At 44.3% G+C, this 21,528-nt stretch overlaps 1 protein-coding gene across 1 annotated transcript in view; it reads right to left on the bottom strand.

Moving 5' to 3' along the window:
- Positions 1–14,452: 14,452 nt before the first annotated feature.
- The window catches only part of RAB28 (RAB28, member RAS oncogene family), a 105,242-nt gene continuing 98,166 nt past the window's right edge, over positions 14,453–21,528 (bottom strand). The window contains exon 7 of the mRNA XM_058670298.1: positions 14,453–14,706. Coding sequence (XP_058526281.1) covers positions 14,563–14,706 — 144 coding nt within the window. The 3' untranslated portion in view covers positions 14,453–14,562. The remainder of the gene's footprint in view (positions 14,707–21,528) is intronic.

The raw sequence follows: 21,528 nt of genomic DNA, 5'->3' as shown, positions 1-21,528 counted from the left end.
TCAATGACTGTATCTTGAACCTTTTCTAATCCAAACGATTGCGTTGTTGAGCACTAATTTACATACCTGGACTGAAACCTACCTTGGCCTGGCTTAGATATTTCCTGGAGCTTCTCAGAGGGCAGCTAGGACTCGTAGAACTCCAAGACAGAGAGGAACCGGGATTTGAATGTCATCAAAACCTCTGTTGCCATCTGTCTTTTCCAGGCCATTCTTAAATTCAGTAATCCTAGAGAAGGATTAACCCATGAGCTAACCAACTTGTGAAGAAAATTTGTATCACATTGGGGGAATGTTCCTGTCTCAGTTTCCATCTAAGGATGAGGGAGAGGCATCAAGCGTAGGGCCTTATGCTAGGTTTGGGGAGAGAAAGCAAGGAAACCGAAAGATTGAAGTAGAATGAGATATCACTTAAAGAAATTGACACCTTGAGACAGAAAATGGCATGGTATCACCTACAAATTGCGACTGCCACATGGGGTAGAAAGAATGGAATCTCCTGTTACACCAGGCTTAGACAGTGAAGTTGGCAAACAAGGTTAAAAGGGACTTACAGTCAAGTACATATCAATACTTGCTCATACCTCACACATCAGATGCTGATGGAAAGAAAGGTGGGCGGAACACAAAGTCTCTCCTCCTCTCACTCCAGGCTGTGCATTTACTGAAGATGGCAGGCAAAATCACACACCTTATATATAGCAATCTCTCCCCCTTTCACTCTGTTTACTAAGTGCTTGGAGCTAAATTACAGGGCTTAAGCGTATATGGGAAGGGATTCATTAACTTGCCGAGCTATGCAGCATTGAGCTTGAAAACCAGAATTCAAGTCAAGTTGCCTGACTTTTGGGTTCATGAGCTGTTATGTATATCTGCTTATGCCAAGCAGTAACATGGTGTTACTTCAGCTAGAGGCCCCTCCTGCTCTGCTTTGGGAATTCCTGAGCTCTGCTTTGGAAGCAGCACAGAGTTAAGCTTGCCTGAGTCCACGTGAATTGGATTGGGTTGGGCTGGGTTGGGTTGAGCTGGGCTGAGCTTAAATGTGGGCTTATATGGACAAACAATGGGTTGAAAGGAATAGTGATTCCAGGGCAGCTGGTGGGCTACCATTTATTTTCCTAGATTGTAACACTATAAAGAGCTTATCAATGGGGATGTTTACAAATGGGAGGACATTGCCCATTCATGTGAAATGTTAGTTTACATCTGACTTTTTTCCTGGATAGTAGGCAAACACAAAGGCCACCAGGTTGACATACAGGGAGGAGACTGGCCACCTCCACAACTTTGATTAAGCAACCAAGCATGACTTCTGTGGGCTCTGTTGCACACTCACTGCACTCCAGCCAGACCTCCCACTTCATTCTTTCACCAGTCGAGACAGAAAACCTATCAATCAGTGCTGCCTCTGCTCTTTCTGAACAACCCCTATCTAAAGCTCTTGTCCACACAGCTCAGGGAGTTTTTCTGCTGTTTCTGCTCAGGTCTCGATTGCAGCAGATAGGCCAATCTGATCAGCAGGCCTGATGGCATGGTATGTTCTGGACTAGGAAAAGGCGCCCCCAGCCCTGTGGTAGTAAACCAACATGTCCTGTGCACCAAGCTGTATTACCCTGGCTTCCTTGCTCTAACTTAACCTCTTTTTAAAATTTTTATTTATTTGTTTATCTGAAAGAAAGCACAGCAAGAGAAGGAGAGCGAGAGAAAGAGGTCTTCCATCTGCTGATACACTACCCTAATGACTGCAATAGCCAGACCTGGCCAGGCTGAAGCCAGGAGCCAGGGACTCCATCTGGCTCTCAGGAGTTAGAGGCAGGGTCTCAAGCACTTGGACCATATTGTGCTGTTATTTCCAGGCACAGGAGCAGAGAGCTGGATTGGCAGCAGGCAGCCAGAACTCAATTCAGAACTCTCCTATGGGGTTGTAGATGTACAAACAGTGGCCTGACACACTGTACTATAACGTCAGCCCCTGACTTAACCTTAGAACTACCCTAAGAGTTGGGAATTACTTGGCTCAGGGTGTGTAAGAAAGCCGAGATTCGGAGAGGTTGTGTTAGCCAGAAGTGTGCCCTTTACAGTAACAGCACCAGAATTCAAGCTTAGCTCTGTCCATGTTCTAGGCTGTTCTGTGCTGTTAGAGCAGATGCTAGAAGACCGGTTATTTATCCAAATTAGAAGTTTATTTGGCTCACAAACCTGGAAGATGGAAAGCCCAAGAGCAGGAGGCCAGCTTCTGGTAAGGCAGGCAAAGGCAATGGAAGGCATGAGGACAGCATCGTTTTCATCAGGATAGCTAGCCCAACTTCCACAGGAACAACAGTAACCATTTGCGAAGGAGGCTTTCTTTAGTCCTTTCTAAATACTTCTTTCTTTCTTTCTTTCTTTCTTTCTTTCTTTCTTTCTTTCTTTCTTTCTCTTTCTTTCTTTCTTTCTTTCTTTCTCTTTCTTTCTTTCTTTCTTTCTTTCTTTCTTTCTTTCTTTCTTTCTCTCTCTCTCTCTCTCTCTCTCTTTCTTTCTTTCTTTCTTTCTTTCTTTCTTTCTTTCTTTCTTTCTTTCTTTCTTTCTTTCTTTCTTTCTTTCTTTCTTTCTTTCTTTCTTTCTTTCTTTCTTTCTTTCTTTCTTTCTTTCTTTCTTTCTTTCTTAAGCTGAGTTACACAGGAGGGAGAATTTCCACCTGCTAGTTCACTCCCCAAGCGACTGCAATGGTTGGCTCCACCAAAACCAAGGGCCACAAGCTTCTTTTGAGTCTCCTGTGGGAGCGTCAGGGACCCAAGCACTTTGTGCATTTCCCACTGCTCTGCTAGGTCATGAACAGGGAACTGGATGAGAAGTGGAGCAGCCAATAAATGAACAGGCACCTACATGGGATGTTGCTGCTGCAGAAGGCAGCATAACCCAATGTGCTGCAAAATATTGGGTCCCTAAGGGCAGATTCTCAAGGTCTAATCACCTCTTAAAGGTCCCATGATAATACTGTAGCAACAGAGAATAAATTTCAACAGGGTTTAGGAGGGGACATGCAAATCATCACACTCATGTGATCTTCCCACAATACCATGTGTGCCTTGATCAAGATACCCTAGATCTTCCAGGAAAGGGTTAGGAAAAAGAGGTGTTTCTGTTTTCAGAATTCTTGTGGAAGGTGGGGCTGACAGTGAAACCCACCATGCAGCTATGTTTAATAACCTCAGAGTATAAACATCAACTAGGAAACTTGCTTAAAGTGTGTGACTTTGCAGACTGGACGTACAGGTTAGCCCAGGAAGCTGCACAGGCATTCAGGGGCAACTGCACCGATGCTCATGCCAGATGACCAGAAGGCAGCCCAGGAATGTTAGGATACCTCTGTCCCTCCAAGGGCGCAAGCCTTCAGGAGAAGGCATGATCCACTTCCGTCTGCCTCTTTAACTCCAGAGCCTCCTAGCCCCCTGCAACTATACCTGTGTTAGCAGATTCTTTGCGATGTCTGCCTAGTAGCCATGCTCTTCTTTCTAGAACTTCAGTTTGGTTCACATACCCTGTGCCTACATTCTTCAGTAAAGCAAAAACTGCTACCCACTGCCAGGAGTGTATCATGGACTTCTAAAAGAGATTTTTACTTATTTATATTTTTGCTTGGAGAGGCATATTCAGATAGAAGGAGAAACAGAAAGATCTCCCATCTGCTGACTCACTTTCCAAATGACTGCAACAGCCAGAGCTGAGCTAATTCAGAGACAGGAGCTTCTTCCAGGTCTCTTACATGGTGCAGGGTCCCAAGGTTTTGGACCCTTCCCAGACCAGAAGCAGGGAGCTGGATCAAAAGTGAAGCAGCCAGGATTAGAATAGGTGCCCGTATGGGATACTGATGCCTGTAGGTGGTAGATTAGCTAGTAGAGCCGTCACACTGGCCTCAAACCTTGTATATTTAAGTCAATGATTCTCAACCAACTTTGCTGGTGTGTGTGTGTGCACATGCGCACGCGCAAAACACATACCTGCACAACAATGGCCCAAGTGAGCCCAAGTCTATCCATTCTAAGGGCAGAACCTGTACATCTACATGTATGCTCATGGTTTCCTAGTATGTTCTCAGCCAGAATTGACAATCATTAGTCTTAACCATTTCCCTTGTCACTGATCTGAACGTTGGATAAAATTTCCAAGATAAGTCATGCGAAGTGTTCAATTGGGCTTTGAAGAAACCTTTCTTCTTTATCTCCCAAGATTTATTTATTCATTTATATATATATTTTAAAGGCAGAGTTATAGGGAGAGTGGAAGAGACAGAAAAAAAGAGAGGGAGAAAGCTCTTCAATCTCCTGGTTCAATCCCCAAATGCTTGCACTGGCCATGGGCAGGTCAGGCTTAAGCCAGGAACATGAACTTCATCCACACCTCCCCTGTGGGTGGTAGGGATCAAGATGCTTGGACAGTCAGCCCCTGACTTAACAGGCACATCTCCAGGGATCAGCAGTAGAGCAGCCAGGACTCCAATCAACACTCAGATGGCACACCAGCAATGCAGGCAGTGAATGAACCCTCTGTGCTATCAAGCCAGATCCTGCTCTTTTTATTTTTAATAGATGTTTATTTGCAACTGTACAGCAAGTTCCAAGGTAACAGTTCATTCTAACCTTGCATGGCAAAAGATGCTATGGCTAGAGTTCAGGTGTTATCACTTCAGGCTTAAGAAGCAGCTGACTTTTTGCCAGGTTTCTTAATTCCACCTGTAGCCAAGGCCTTTCCATGGAGCCTTCACTTTCAGCTCCCCAAGTTTCTTCTGTTCCTCTTTTTGTTTTTGCTTGGAAGCCTTAGCATTCTCATCTCTGGACTGCGTCTTTGCCTGTTTCAGGAGCTTTTTTTTTTGCCACCTTCAGGGATGGACATGGCACCTGCCACCCCCTCCTCTTGGCTCCTCTTTCTTTGAAAGAGAGATGAGAATACCATGAGCCTTCTTTGTTCTTCATTGCCTTTGAATATTATAATGTTAAAGATGTGATGCCTGAGGTTATTGCCGCCATTTGGGGACCGTGAGGGAGCAGCCTAACAGTCACAGAGAAGAAAGGAAGGTATCTGGGGACTTACACAACTTAATTAAACAACCTGAGATTCACTTTATCTCAAAAACCTGGCCAGAGGTGTTGCATACCCTGGAACGTTAAGGCATATTAAGTTGGATATTTTTTTATTTGGAGCAAAAATATTTCAATAGACAGAAAATATACTTCAAAAACCAAGTATGCCTAAAGAAGTAAAATATTTCTTCAATGAAAATTATAAAACACTGATGAAAGAAATCAAGTACACAAAAATGGGAAGAAAATCCCTGTTCAGTATTAGAAAAATCAGCATCTCTTGACTATCTGTATTACCTAAAGTAATCTATAGACATGATGCCATTCCTAGCAACATGCCAATGACAGTCTTCACAGAATTCAAGCCACAAAAGACACAGAAAGCCAAAGTAAGGACAGGAGAGGAGGAGACTAAGGTGGAGGCACCCCAGTGCTTGATTTCAAAGCACACTAGAGGCGTTGGTTCACTGGCTCAACTAGTTAATCCTCCATCTCCCAGTGACGGCACCCCATATGGTGCTGGTTTGTGTCCCAGGTGCTCCACTTTCCATCCAGCTCCCTGCTTGTGACCTGGGAAAGCAACAGGAGATGGCCCAAAGTCTTGGAACCCTGCAGTCACATGGGAGACCTGGAAGAATCTCCTGAATCTTGGCTTCAGATTGGCTCAGCTCTGGCCATTGTGGCCATTTGGGGAGTAAACAAACAAATGGAAGATCTTTCTCTCTGTTCTTTCTGTAAATCTGCCTTTCCAATAAAGATGAGTAATTTTTAAATGACACTAGGAAGCTGTAGGGACTAAGACAGCAGAGTACTGACATAAAAACTGGTGCACTTATCGATAACAATGGAGAATAGAAGCTAATCTCAGAATACAGCCCCCAAATAATTCATGTACATGAGGTCAGCTGGCTCTTGACAAAAGTGATAAGAACATACATTAAAGAAAGAACAATCTTTTGAATAAATGGGGGCTGACAACACTGGATGCTCACACATAGGAAAACAAATGTAGATCCCTCTTCCCATGTACAAAACGCAGCTCAAACTGGACCAAAGTCCTAAATGTAAGACCAGAAACTGCTGGAAGAAAACATCAGGGAAACACTGCAAGACAGTAGTGTAGATGATGACTTCTTGGATAACACTAGAAGTGCAGGCAACGAAAGCAAAACTAGGTAAGTGGAGTTATATCCCACTCAAAAGATTCCACCCAGCAAAGGAAACAATCAATACAGTGAAGAAACAGATGAGAGAAAACATATGGAAACTACTTAGGCTGCAAAGTATAAATAGCCAGAATATATAAACAACTCAAAACATCAATAAAAACAACAACAAAAATCCAGTCCAACTGAGAAAATAGGCCAAGGACGAGAATAGTTCTCAAAGAAAACACAAAGGGCCAACAGATGAATGGAAAAGTGTTCCACATCACTAGTCACCATGGAAAATCTAAAGCAAAAGTGCAGTGAAGAATCACTTCAGCCCTCTAAGAGCAGCTGTATCCCAAAGGGCTGCAACGAGTGCTGCTGCTGATGTGGAATCTCTCACACTCTATTGGGGGGAATGTAAATTAATGCAGCCATGGTAGCGACAGTATGGAGCTCTCCTAGAAAACTAGAAATAAGGCAGGTGTATGATCCAGCAATCCCAAAGACATGAACTCAGTGTATCAGGTACCTGTACCACCATGTCTGTACCACCACTGTTCACAGCAGCTGAAACAGGGAATCCACCACGCCCAGCACCAGATGGATAAAAAACATGAGATAGACATACAGTGGAATGCTATCCATCCATTATGAACGAACCCCAGGGCTGGTGCCATGGCATAGCACATTAATCCTTGCCCGCATCACTGGCATCCCACACAGCCACCAGTTCAAGTCCCAGCTGCTTCACTTCCAGTGCAGCTCTCTGCTTATGATGTGGGAAAGCAGCAGAGGATGGCTCAAGTCCTTGGTCTCCTACACCCGCATGGGAGACCCAGAAGCAGCTACAGGTTCCTGGCTTCAGTCTGGCCCAGTCCTACTGTTGCATTCATCTGGGGCGTGAACCAGTCATTCAAAGTCTCTGTGTCTCTCCTCTCTAATTCTGCCATTGCAATAAAAATAAAACAAAATTTAATTAAAAATGATATCTTGTCATTTGAACCAGATAGATATGAAGAACAGCACAATGAGTAAAATAAATCCAACACAGGAACACAAACTCCCTAAGTTTTCTTTCTACATTGGAGTTATATAATTAAAAAAAAAACTACAATCTGAGGGGCCAGCATTGTGGAGTAGCAGGAAATGCTGGCATCTCATATGGGTAACTGTTCTTGTTTTGGCTGCTTAACTTTCAATATGGCCCCCTACCTAATATTCCTGAAAATACAGTTGAGGACGGTTCAGGTGCTTGAAGATACTGATGCGTTACTAGAAAAACAGTGGGTGATGATTATATCGTAACTCTTGTTACTACCTCACATTTTTTTGTAAAATTCAAAATAAATTCTAAAACATTTTTGCGAACTCTTTGCTCCAAAATAAAGCTTGCCTTGAATCTGTGGGGGAGATGTGGACTCAGCCCTGTGGAACTGTAATTTCTGCTGCCATACCCAACAACTGTGGATGGGAACAGGTCTGGCTGGGTTGCTAAGGGGACGCCCCGGCAGGGTTGGGATTCCCACTGTTGAGCTCAAGAGCTGGATTGAGGGCAGTAGGCTGGGCTAGACATGGCTACGGCCTCCCTTGTTGCAGGTGTGGACTGTGTCTGGGGAGCAACAGACTGGGCTACACTCCAGCACCCACTGGTACTTGTGAGAGGCAGGGTGGGTTTAGAAAGGGCTCGGCTAGGTCTTGACTCCTGCCAAACCATGTGAAAGTTGTGTCTGGGTGAGGATCAGGTGTGACTGGGCTACAATACCCAACAACAAGAACCAAAATGGGTGTGGGCCAGTTGAGCAAGGCCACTGTCCCTGCCAGGACAAGAGGTGGACAAAGTCAAGCTGGGCTAAGGACTCACTCCTATTGGGAAGAGAAAAGACAGCAGAGCTTGGGAAATTCCTTCGTAGGGACGCAGTTTATGCAGGTTGAGTGCAAGAACCAAGTCAAGGAACAGCCCTGACCATGCCAGATTACACTACCTGCTAGCTGACATGTGGGTCAGGTCTGGGGACAGACCAGGCTTGACCAGTTCACAAAATCCACTGGCATATCTGAGAACCAGAACAGGGTGCAGGAGAGGCCAGTCAGGCCACAACACGCCAGGTCACACTGGGGCTGGGACAAAGTTGTGGCTGGAATAGGCTAGGCTACAGCACACACTAGCAGGCGCTTGAACTAGGGACAAGCTGAACTGAGCCAGGCCACACAATGTGACAGTGGATGCTGAGGTGAGGTGAGCCATGCCAGCCTGGGGTTAGTGGGTGCTGGGTTTGTGATCACCAGGGGCGGGGAATCTGGAGGGGCTTGTGTCGCCTGGCCTGGGTCCTGAGGCCCTCCTGTACAGTGGGTGCTGGGTTCGTGAACCCTGGTGGGAGGGGATCTGGTAGTGCTCAGGTCGCCTGGCCTGGCTCCTGGGGCTACCTAAGAGGTGGGTGCCTCGTTCATGAGCCCCAGGGAGGGGTGAAATCCAGCAGAGCTCAGGTCACCAGGCCCTGGTCTCATGGTCTGCCTGAGCAGTAAGTGCAGATTCGTGAGTCCTGGGGGTGGAAGATACGGTGTGGCTCAGGTCTCCTGGCCTGGTGCCTGGGGCCCACCTGCTGGAACCTGCTGGGTTCATCAGCCTCAGGGGTGGGGGAATCTAGCAGGTTTTGGGTCATCTGGTCTTGGTTCTGGGGCCTGCCTGCAAGTGAAATTGAACAACTATCCCAGCAAACAATGACAGCAAAAATACGGGGGAATGGAAATATGAGGTCAACTCTATCAGTCAATGGACATTGGGAAGGTTGCTTCACCCTTGGATGGGCAAAATCAATAGCATTTCAGACCTATCTGAAGAATTAAGATGGAAGAATAGGGTAAGGACATGTTTAAACAGATGGAAAAATATTAGACAGTGTGAAGCAGAGAGGGCACATTCCAGGAAATAGAAGAGGACAAAACACAGCAGAGGGGCACCTGGAGACTGGCAAGCAAAGGAAAGCAGTGAAAACAACGGTGTGATGTTGCAGTGACTGATACACCAGTGGCACTCAGCGAGTGTCGACCTGAACTGCACCACCAAGGTGGGAAGGGTGTTAACCAGGAGATCCGGAGATGAACCCAGACAAAAACACTGCTCGCCCTGATGGTCTGTTTGATTTGACCAGGAGCAGAGACAGAGCAGCAAGTCCCAGACAGGCATGGATCCAGACAGAGTGGATTTCACAGCCCAGTCTGTCCCCGAGAGCCATACCGGGTGCTATTTTGTTTAAGGAGGCAAGGGCTATTGAACAGGACTGCGCATGCACAGAGCTGGGAGTGAGCTCATTTCTGACTCAGTGAAATGCAACAACATGGCATCCTACAGGTTCCACCCAAGTCAGGTCCCAGTTGCCCTCAGACCTGATGGCCAGCAGATGAAGAACTCTAGTAGTGGCACATCCGACGCCATTTCTTACAGTGTGACAAAGAATTTAAGACTGCAGGGGACAAGAGTGAACTGTGCATGCACTGACCTTGGCAAGAACTCCCTGAGCTCAGTGCATTGCACTAATCCCACAGGAAAAATAATACCGACCTCAGCACTGTACAGGTTAAAATAGGTCCGTGTGGCCCTCAGACCTTACAACCTACAAGTTCAAGCAAGATCAGCACCAACAACCTAGCTATATAGGACTCCTGGTGTTTCCCTAATCCTGAGACATACTTCAACCAGAAGTGGGAGAAAGGTTATATACACAAGGGTGCAGCCTCAGCACATGATCACAGGAAGTGGAGACTGGTGATCCAGGAGCTGGGGCTATGGAGACCATGGTAGAAATCTAACATAAGAACCCAGACCTGGAACTCACTGGAGGTTATGGCACAAGTGACTGTAAACAAAGAGCCATGTAGCAACTGCAATACATAGAATTGAACTGTAGACCTCTGGGTGACACAGCTTAGAAACCTGCCCCAAGGAGAAGACTCTGATAACCAGAAGTACAATGACTAAGAGCAAAAGAAGAGACAGAGGCACAATGAATATTACTGAAGACTCCCCTGCAAAGGAGCAAAAACCCTTTGCCAACCTCAGAGTTCACTGAGGAAGACATCGAGAACATGGGGGATACAGAATTCAAAGCACTTGTTATAAACTTCTTATCAGCAACGAGAAGCACACAGTACAGGCATTCAAGGAGTTCAAGGAATATGTCACCCTGGAAATGAATCAAATGAAAGCTGATATATCAGAAATGAAGAGTACAGAGCAGCAAATTAAAAGTACAGTGCAGAGTCTCCAAAATAGAATGAAGGAGGGGCTCGGCAGCGTGGCCTAGTGACTAAGGTCCTCGCCTTGATCCCATATGGCCGCTGGTTCTAATCCCGGCAGCTCCACTTCCTCTCTATCTCTCCTCCTCTCAGTATATCTGACTTTGTAATAAAAATAAAATAAATCTTTAAAAAAAAATAGAATGAAGGAGGCAGAAGAAAATCAGAATTGGAAAATAATTCCTGTCACCAGTGGGAAACAAACAAAAAGCTGGAAGCAAAGCTAGATAAGGACACAAAAATTATTCAAAAACTGAAAGACACTATTAGAATCAAATATAAGAGTTATGGAAGTCGCAAAAAGTGCAGAAAGAGAAACTGGTTTTACAAATATATTTAATGAAATAATAAGGAAAAAATTCCCTAATCTAGAGAAAGAATTGGGAAACAAGATCCAGGAGGGGCACAGAACTCCCAACAGTCTTGACCAAAAGCGATTTTCACCAAGACACATAATAATCAAGCTCTCTTCAATCAAACATAAGGAAAAGATCCCTAAAGGTGCATGTGAAAAAAAAATCAAGGAATGCCAATTAAACTCACAACAGACCTTCACAGGAAACTCTACAGGCAAGCAGAGAACGGAGCAAGATAAAAGCAAAAACTTGTTGGTCCAGCATAACGTACCCAGCAAAACTTTCCTCTGTCTTTGAAATGAAATAAAATTCTTCCACGGTAAAGAAAAGTTAAAAGAATTTGCCTCTTCCAAATCTGCCCTACAAATGATAGCTAAAGATCTTCTCTTGACAGAGAAAAGGAATAGCACCCACCAAAACCAAAGACAAACGCATAAAACATCCATGTAAAACAACGGAAGACTAAATCAATGAACAACCCATTGCTAAAATGACAGAACCAAATTATCACCCATACATATTAACCCTGAATGTAAATGGCTTAAACTCATCAATCAAATGTCATAGATTAGTAGACTGGATTAAAAAACAAAATCCATCTATTTGTTGCCTACAGGAGACACATTTCACCAACAAAGATTAGCGGAAACTGTATCTCACGGATTTTTGTTGTTGTTGTTAGTTTCACCTCTTCAAAACACTTTCTTCTGATCAAATTCTTGAATGACTATAGATCATACAGTAGCATCAGTTTCTTCAAGAAGGTTTTTGATTTTTTTCATTTCTTCAGGGACACATGAGTCATTCAATAGCATGTTATTTAACTTCATGGTGTTGTTAATTTCTTTTTTTTCTTCCTGTTATTGATCATGTTTTTGTGGCTTTTCATTTAAGGGGATGTATAGTAACTGTGTAATGGAGACTATCATATGTAGCAGCATGTTATTTAATTTTATGGCATTGTAAATTTCTTTTTTTTCTTCCTGTTATTGATTTGGTATTGTGACTTTTCATTTAAAGGGATGTATAGTAACTATGTAATGGAGACTATCATATCGAGATGTGAGGATACAATGCAGTATGCATCTCTACTTCCAGACAAAGATGGACTCCCAATGAAACTGCTTACCTTATCTTGACAATAGAATGCTGGACTCTCTGCTATTGTCCATGCCTGCAATGATGGACATATGACTGTGTATGAAGAACTATACTATAGTAATGATATAGGGGAACTCAGTGAGGGGGGAGGAAATGGGGAGGGTACAAGGAAAATCCCAGGAGCCTATGGAACTGTATCTTAAAATGAGAATAATAGAAAGAAAAAAAAAAGAACTATCCATGCCACCTGGTCAGAATTCTCGGAACATGTACCACAACAGGACCCTGGGTTGATGTCAGGGGGTGGTTCCCCTTTCCTGGGTGCTAGGACATTTTGGAGGCTGAGTGTGACCTCCCCGTGTGTCTCTCCCCTACCCCCAGAGACAAGAAGAAATAGAGAATTTGGAAACAATGATCACATTCAATTTTCCCTAACCCTCAGTCCTTCCCACCCTGATCAACCAGGCAATCATCATCAAAAATAAAAATAAAATGGTAAAAAATAAGTTTCCTTTTTACATTTTTATCACAAACTTTGTGACAAGCCCATGTATTCCCACTCATGAACTTCTATTGTGTGTGCCCTGATTGCCTGAGCTGTGTATCCACACAGATCAGCTGCTAGGCCCACGAGAAGTGAGGTCTAGATCCAATCCTGCTCTCCAATGGCCTTTCAGCATAGCGAGCCTTGGGCACTGCCATTAAACATCTGGTTCCATTAAGAGTTATTGCAATAACCACTGTGGGGTTTATGATCCACTCACTTGGTACCAGGAACTGGACAAAGCCAAGTGCTGCCAAATGTGCCATGCCATTCCATCCTTAAAATTACCTGGTGGGGTAGGTATTAGCGTCCATATTTCACACATGAAGAAGCTGAGAGTCAGAGAAGCCAAGGAATGTGACGAGGGTAACCAAGCTTGAGAACGGCAGAGGCAGCGTGCTAAAAGCTCAATCTGTCAGGCTCTCAAGACATTTCTTCTTTCTAGGAGACCGGGTTGTTTCTATTCCATGCTATTTAGGAGCTCTGTGTGTTCACACATTCACTGAAGTGCTTAACAATGCAATAAAAGGCATTCATCATTGCAACCCCTAATGGAGATAACAGAGCTGTTAGCAGAGGCTGACGTGAAATCGAGTGAGGCCTAGGTTTTTGCAAGGCCGAGGAATGACTTACTTTTTCATAGTGGAGAATTTCATTTGACAAATGCTTGCTTTATCATCTCTAGTCAGCCGCAAGTGTAAGTTTACATTTTTTTCTAACCATAAAATTAAAAATAATTTTGGCTCCAAAAACCTAAAAGAAGTCCTATTCCAAGTTCAAGTATTTCCCTGGAAATCTGAATGCTAAATACGGAGCTTGAATAAGCACCATTCCTGGCAGGCAGGACAGGTTTGAGGCAGTAAGGGTAGGGTTCAGATAATGTTTCTGTCCCTTGCTGATGTGTGATCTTGAGCAAGACATCTCATTCGTCCAAGTTCATGATTAGCACATGAGAATGGCAATTTCCACGCAGGCCTGGAATGTGAATTAAGTTGGACAGACTATGCAAATGTCATGATACAGTCAGTTCTCTCTAAGGTTGGCTGTAATAGTGCCCACCATGGTACCTGAGTAGAGTGGCTATGTCAGCAAACCTTTGCCTTCCCTTTCCCCTCATCTGTTCGTCACCCTCAAATGCCTTCCAGATTAGGCCTGCAAGGAATGTGCCAAAAGCAAACTGATCAGGGTTCCCCCTCCAAGACTGCATGTGGAAGGAGTAACAAGACAGCACCCACATCTTGGTTTGCTCAGCTTTCTGGCAGCTTTTCACAACATTCCTCTCTCTCCCTGACCCAATACAAGGCAGCAAGCCAATCTGTCAGCCGGCCCCTTGCCAACTTGCAAGACAAATTTGGGAAGAAAGTCAGAGGATTGGAGTCTAAGTGACAGAATCAGGGGTGTGCTGGGGTAACAGGAAAGGGTTAAGTTGACTCCAAGGACAAGGGTCTTGGGAAGCTGGAAAGAAATAAGCATGTATGCACAGATTACAGTGGATTGGAACAAATAAGAGGATTTCAAGGAGATGCGGATGGCTGCTAGTGGGTGGAGCAATGGACAGGGCTTCCGCATGGGATTCCCTACCCATAATCAAAGCGACATCCATTACTCTCTCAAGGACTGGTTAGCCAAAACCACCCTATTAGTCATACTGAGAAGAGCAGAGAGAAAAGATCAATAGTTCCCGACCATTCCGGGGTTGACGTTTTTGAGGCCCCTCTTCCCTGCGCCGTTCTCAAGGCAATCGCCCTGGTTGTCACTCCAATCTTACAGATAAGCTCACTGAGGCTGACAGCTATCAATACATTCTTGTCAGATTAAGGAGAGGTCATGACAGAGGTTTGTCCGGTGGTTTCCATATAGAATTCAGGGCCCTGCATCAGAGCCAGGGCCGCAGAACTGGTAAACTTCAAGATTCTCAGATGATTTTGGTGGCCAAAGTCTGAGAACCACCTATGGTACCCAACAGACTCACTGCAGGCAAAGCGAGCCTCCCAGGTGGTTAGTGGCTGAGACAAAGTTAGGCCCTCAGTATACAGTCTGTCACACTGCAGCAGGTCCTAGACCTTCAAGAATTCAGGGTCACAGCAAGAGTGCAAGAAGCAACTTCCCATGGCTGCAGTGTGGCACTGGACGGGGCTGTAAGAGGGAGAGGCATGCGGTACCTGGCAGGGACACAGCAGGGCTGACCTCTGTTCAGCAGGCTGCAAAGCAAAGGAAAGAAAAATGAGAAAAAAATAAAGCCTTTCTCTTGTTTTAATAAATCACTTGTGTGCTGCAAATTTGGACAGCTCAAGGTTGTCTGAAAGGTTTCTGAGGATACTTGCGTGTATATGAGAAACAGTGTGACATTATTAAAACATGTAAAGACCAAAATAGACGCACAGGGAAAACTTCCTGTAGACACAGACCTCCTCACCTACAAGTTTCATCTATGTTAACTCACGATTGTCGATGGAAGTCAGCCTGCAGTGCTGTGCAGATTAGATATCAGCCACACCCATTAAACGCACAAGAGAAATTCACTACGTCTGGTGTTGACCAGGTCATGGGCAGGTGGACACTTTCATTTGTGATATGCAAGATACGTTAGGGCTATATTTCTCAAGTATGGTATGGCAAAGTGTTTTCAAAATAATCCTTGGAACCAATCATTCTAAGAATTTCGCCTAGAGATAAACAGAAAAGGCAAAGAAATATAGAATGATGTGCAGAGGAATTTCCGTGCTCAACATATCACAGTTAACAATAGTAGAAACTCCAGGGGGTGCAGGTCCAGAGAAGACAGCACAATGACATGACCACCACGCAACTTCACATCTGCAATCATGAAGTCAGTATGAGGATGTGCAGTTATACTTACAGATACTAGAAAACTGCCGTATGACTGAGTAGGAAAGCAAAGGTTGGGATTAGGGACCAGAGCTGTGGTGCAACAGGCTACGCCTCCACTTTGGAGCACATGTATCCTACAGGAGCCCCAGTTCAAGGCTTTGGATTGGCTCAGCTCTGGCCACTGCAGCCATTTGGGGAACAAACTAGTGGGTGGAAGACTTCTCTCTTTCTCTCTGCCTCTCCTTCTTTCTGTAAATCTGCCTTTCAAGTAAAAAAAATAAATAAACAACTCCTTCTTTAAGAAAAAAAAACTCGATTCGGTCCTTTAATATAATGCAACTCATACATATGCAGCTTTTTAATTTTCTTCATTGAGACATCTGGAAGGTGATTTGTCACTAAAATCTAATTTTGGTTTATTTTCTGCTGTATTGTTTTATAATAAATACACAAAGGCTATTTAAAAAGTTCATGAAAATGTGTACTATGGAAAAAAACTATGCATAGCTTTCAAAATTTTTGTTCCCAAATAAATTTATTTTTAACCCCATTTTCCCATGAATTTATAAAAGTGTCCTCAAATAAATAAAAACAAAAATCACAAGAGTGCTTTCATTTGGAGGTTAAAAAGCTGCGGAGAAATTAGGCACAGGCAATAAAAAACTCCAACCTGATGTATAGATTGCAAACATTCATTCTTTATATTTATGGCTTCCCTTACAAATGCATTTTTCTATAATATTCAATCATGAAAAGTTTGCTCATTCATTTGATACTGCTTAACTGGGCCCAGCACAATGGCTCAATTGACAAAATCCTCACCTTGTAAACACAAGGCTCCCATAAGAGCACTGGTTTGTTTCCAGATGCTCCACTTTCCATGCAGTTCCCTGCCTGTCACCTGGGAAAGCAGTTTGAGGACAGCCCAAAACCTTGGGACTCTGTCCGCCTGTGGGAGACCCAGAAAAACTCCTAGTTCCTTCAGATCACCTCAGCTCTGGCTGCTGCAGCCACTTGGGGAATGAACCAGTGGATGGAAGATCTTTCTGTCTCTCCTTCTCTCTATAAATATAATCTGCCTTTCCAATAAAATTAAATAAATCTTTTTAAAAAGGAAGAAACTATTTAACCAATAGCTGCTCTGAATCAGGCACCCAGGCCCCACGGAGTGAAGATGGCAGGAAGGGAAGGCATCATGGGCAAGAAGTCACGCTTCCGGGCCACATGGCCTCGACTGGCAGCCCCAGCCCGTCCCTCGCTAGGACTATAAGCCTGGGTGGACTAAGCCATGCCAGAATGTCAACTTCCTCAATTATCAAGTAATATGTAAACCCATTATATTACTTATCTATTAATTTGAAACAAATCGCCCCAAGCCTTGGGGGTTAAAACCAGCAATCACGATTTGCTATCTTTTGTAGTTTCTGTGGGCTGGGCGCTTGGGGGCAGATCAACTAGGTGATTCTTGTTTGACATCTTCCATGAAGTTGCAGTAAGAGATGGAACTGTAACCATCGGAAGCTTTGGCTGGGGGTAGAGGACTCGCTTCAAAGCTGGCCATGATATAAAAAGACCTTCACGGGTTTCAGCTGGCCATTGTAGCTTTAAGGACTGGATTGGAATGGCTTTAGACAAGGACTGATGCTCTCCACGTCATCGGTCGAGTGGTGACTCCCTATTCTTTCACATTCTGAACTGCCTTTTCTTCGTTTATTCACCTACCTCGCTCCGAAGACACGTGGGTTTGCACTCTGCACCATGACATACAATTTATAAAGCAATCCCTTCCACCTGGGGGGAAGCAAGCATTTGTCATGCTTTTCCTCAGACTGGGTCAAAATCTCCTTTGGATAACATCTACCCATCTTGGTTCATTCCTGGGCTGAATCAAAACCCCTTCCCAAAGCTTCGGCTTACAGCTCTTATTTTTGGAGTACTGTTGCTTTTATAGTACAAACGTCATCGTGTTCTAGGCTTGCTTTTGTACCTATCTGCAGACTGCCGTTGAAGTCTCCACAGAGTCTTTGCTCATCCATTGAAGCCATAGTGTCATCCCTCAGAGGTTTCAGGTACCACTGAATCCCCTTATCTTCATCATTGTCATCCGCTTAAAGGAAGGCATAAACAATGGGCATGGAGGTAGGGGGCAGAATACTGTAGACATGGCCTCATGGATTGCAATTCAAAAGCCAGCACCATCATTTGGCATTGATATAAAAACAGAATTTCAAACTCACCCTAGACCTCCTAAGTCAATATTCCATTAGGAATTCATGTGTACACATCTAATAGGGGGTCATATTTTTTCTGTGTCAATGCAATCTAAGACTATGCTACTTTTGACGATAATTACATTATACCATTGATCTTACTTTTTCTATCTGAAATCCATTTTCTCCCTCATACTTGATGTTAAACCACATCTTTTTATAATATGTTATAGTCCTACTGAAGCATTTAAAAGTGTGACTACATTCTTAGTTATGTGCATGGCTAGGCTGAGGGTAAAACTCAGATAATCTTCATCTTTGTCCTCTGTGGCAAGCAAAGGCCTTGGTATAGAACAGCTGCTTACACAAGAAATGATTTTTAAAAATGACACCCGCCTAAGTGACAGAGAAATTGAGTCATGAGGCTGAACAGCTCAAGGCAAGGCTTGACCTATGGAGCTCAAACACAGTGACAGCAACTCAGCCTTTCTTAACTACTTCTTCTGTCCCTATGACATTAACCAATCCCTGAGCTCCCCCCTCTCAGCCTCGAGACGACTGGGTCATCCAGAGGCCCATCCTTTCTCATTCCAATCCAGTGGACAAACAGCTTTCTGAAAAATTCCAGGAATGGAGGCTTCTATTTTTTTTTTTTTCAGAAATCTTGGAAAATTCTACTAGCATTCATGGAGTCATTAGTCAATTTCTGAGCTAACCACCAAAGCAAAGGGGTATTAATGAATCTAAAACAGTGAAGGTCCACTTCCAGAGCAAATTGTGGCTGAAAATGGGGTGGTCCATCAGGCAGTGAGGAACCTGACTCTGGGAGGAGTGGGGACACACACCTGCAGCACAGGGCTAGCAGGTCTTCATTCCAGAGCGTGCAAGGTTGCAACTGTCGCTCAGGATCTCCCAGTATCACAGCACACAACGGCAGGGGTTCAGGCCAGGGGACTCTCTATTTCGAAATGCCACACCAATCATTCTGCTCCAGCACATTGTTTCAGTGATGAACTTTAAAGAGCCCTGGCTCACCTCCTCCCGGAATAATAAAGCAGTCACACGAGTCACTTGGGCCACTCCACAAACCACTCCAGAGCGGTTTGCCACACATAATAGAGGGTGCACTTGAAAGGCAGCACCCAATGACCAGTTCTGGTTGAAGACTTTTGTGTTTTTCATAAACTCAATAAGCAACAGAAGTGACCACAATGTGTTTGAAACTTTATAGCATGTGTCTTCAGTAGACAAAGTGCCCAAAACTAGATGGGAAGACTTGTAATTTTTTAAATTAAAAACTGTAGATAGGAGAGGTAATACTCAAAGCAAAATAAGCATGAATCCTACGTTTTCATTTCAAAAATAAAACCCGGAGAATAGAGAAAATTGTAATACGGAATTCAGAAATCTACTTTGGCCATATGCTATACAGCATATTCACAGTGCCTGCTTTCACCAGGCCGCAGCGAGGAGGGGATAGTTTCTGTCTCTAGCTCAATGATCACAGTCCCAACTTACAACCACAGCAACTCTTTTGGGTGCATGCCTCTAGTCAAGGTGTTTACTGTGAAGGTAGACAGCCCAGCAAAGGCATATCATTTTGAAAACAACTTAAGGGGCAGGCACCATGCGGGCTAATCCTCCACCTGTGGTGTTGGCATCCCATATGGACACATGTCCCAGCTGCTCCACTTCCAACCCAGCTTTCTACCTGGGAAAACAAGAGGTAGCTCATCCCCTGCATCCACATGGGACACCCAGAGCAAGATCCTGGCTTTAGCTCAGTCAGCTAGGGCCACTGTGGTCGCTTGCTTGTTGGGGTGAACCAATAGAAAGATTTTCTCTCTCTTTCTCTCCGTGTGTATCTTCTGTCAATCTTCCTTCAAAATAAAAATAAATACATCTTTAAAAAAAGGCGTTTAAACACAGACCTGTTCAACTCCAGCAAGGACATCACCTGTGCTAACCCTCACAACGGAAGGATGGCATCCTAAACCCTCCGGTGGCCTCAACCACTCTGATTCGACATTGTGTCTGACTCCTGGCTATGCCACATCAGTAACTTACTGCCTTGCAGGAAGGTCTGTAATCACTCCAGCTCTGTTCTCCTTTATGAATGTGCACAAGGCATTATTTCTCAGACTGGTGTAGAAATATGACAGGTCATGTGTAAATGCTGGGAACCACACACCTCTAAGAGGCCGTGCCTTCTCGCTGCCCCTGCTGAGTCCTCAAAGACCCTTGTCAGCTTCTCTCTGCCTCCTGCTTGAACACTCACAAGTACGTAAATCATAGCTTACAATACTACACAAACTCTAGTAGAAACATTTGAAAATCCTCAGGTTTTCTAAGCTATAGAAACAACACAGAAAGAGCATAGTTTGACCCTTACTGAATATAAATCTTTAGGGAAATTTAATAGTGAACTTCAGTCACAACTTTCAAAAACAACAGCAGGAACAAGAAACACCTTTGCTCCTTGACTATAATGTCCTTGAGGGCTGAGGTTTCACTTACAGAAGGTGATGCTCCCCTAAGGGCTCTAGCCACTGACCTGCACACTTCAGGAAGATGCTGAAAGCAAGGGTAGACTGACCTAGCGTGAAGGGCTCATCACCCTGAAGGGCTTAAAAAGCTGCTAAACTGTTTTAAAATGAAAAGTATGGCAATCAACCAGAGAGAGAGACAGAGAGAGACAGAGACAGAGAGAAGCTGGGTCTGCAACCTAGTAAGAACAATCATAATCTCTGAAATCTTTTTTCTAAATTAAAAAAAAAAACAAACAGTTTTGTGGCCAGGAGACCAAAGGGGGTCTACCAGATCTTACGTGGGGTCCCATGGTCTCCGGAGTTGCCTTTTCTTATTCTTTTTAAGATTTATTTATTTTTATTGCAAAGTCAGATATACAGAGAGGAGGAGAGACCGAGAGGAAGATCTTCCATCCAATGGTTCACTCCCCAAGTGACCACAACGGTCGGTACTGTGCAGATCCGAAGCCAGGAGCCAGGAGCTCTTCCAGGTCTCCCACGCAGGTGCAGGGTCCCAAGGCTTTGGGCCTTCCTCGACTGCTTTCCCAGGTCACAAGCAGGGAGCTGGGTGGGAAGCAGGGCTTCCAGTATTAGAACCAGCACACATATGGGATCCTGGTGTGTTCAAGGCGAGGACTTTTTAGCCATCAGGCCACTGCGCCGGGCTCCTACACTTAGGTTAGGCATGTAAAGAATGGGAAACAACAAACTTTCCAAAATCTGTTACAGCTATAAAATTCAGTATTCAAAATTCCTGCATACATTTGTGGCAAAATTCCCAAGAAGAAGGTATCCTGTTAGGTATGAGGTATGCCAGCAGACATAAGACAAAAAAGAGTTATAATTGCCCTTAACTGAGTTCATGGTTTGGTAACCAAAAAGACAGGGACACAAAAAGCTATAATTCACAGCAATAAGGGGAGGCAGCCACAAAGGAGGCAACTGATGTGAAACTGTCAGCTGTGGAGACAAGGACACATTTGGTATATGATGGTATTTGTTCCTGCTTCAAGATAGCAAAGACAGAGCATCCATCAGGTCAAGCAGTGTGCAGCAGTGACTGAGAAAGCCAGACCCTGCCTCATGGTGCCTGGGGGTGGCAGCAGCAGACAGACATAGCAGGATGGGAGGATCTACACAGCAAGGACAAGAAGGCAGATCTTGAAGCACACAGGAGTAGCTCCAAGCTCTGCTTGCACCAGGTCCAAGTGGCAAGAGAGAAGATGGAAAGACAAGCTAACGCTTCCGTGCAGAGCCTGAAATGGCGGGCTGTGAGTCTGGCCCGACAAAATAACACCCTCATCTATGTGTTCACTTCAGGGGGTGAATGATGCATGTGAATCCACTTGGTTTTTCTGCACCAGAAGAAAGATGACTCAAAGAAAATTCCTCCCCAAATTATTTTAAATAGATTTATTTGCAAGAGAAAGACATTTGAACATCAGGTACAGTC

This window comes from Ochotona princeps, chromosome 11 (genome assembly GCF_030435755.1).
Source record: "Ochotona princeps isolate mOchPri1 chromosome 11, mOchPri1.hap1, whole genome shotgun sequence".
Taxonomy (NCBI): Eukaryota; Metazoa; Chordata; class Mammalia; order Lagomorpha; family Ochotonidae; genus Ochotona; species Ochotona princeps.
This window is presented reverse-complemented; position numbering and strand designations above follow the sequence as displayed.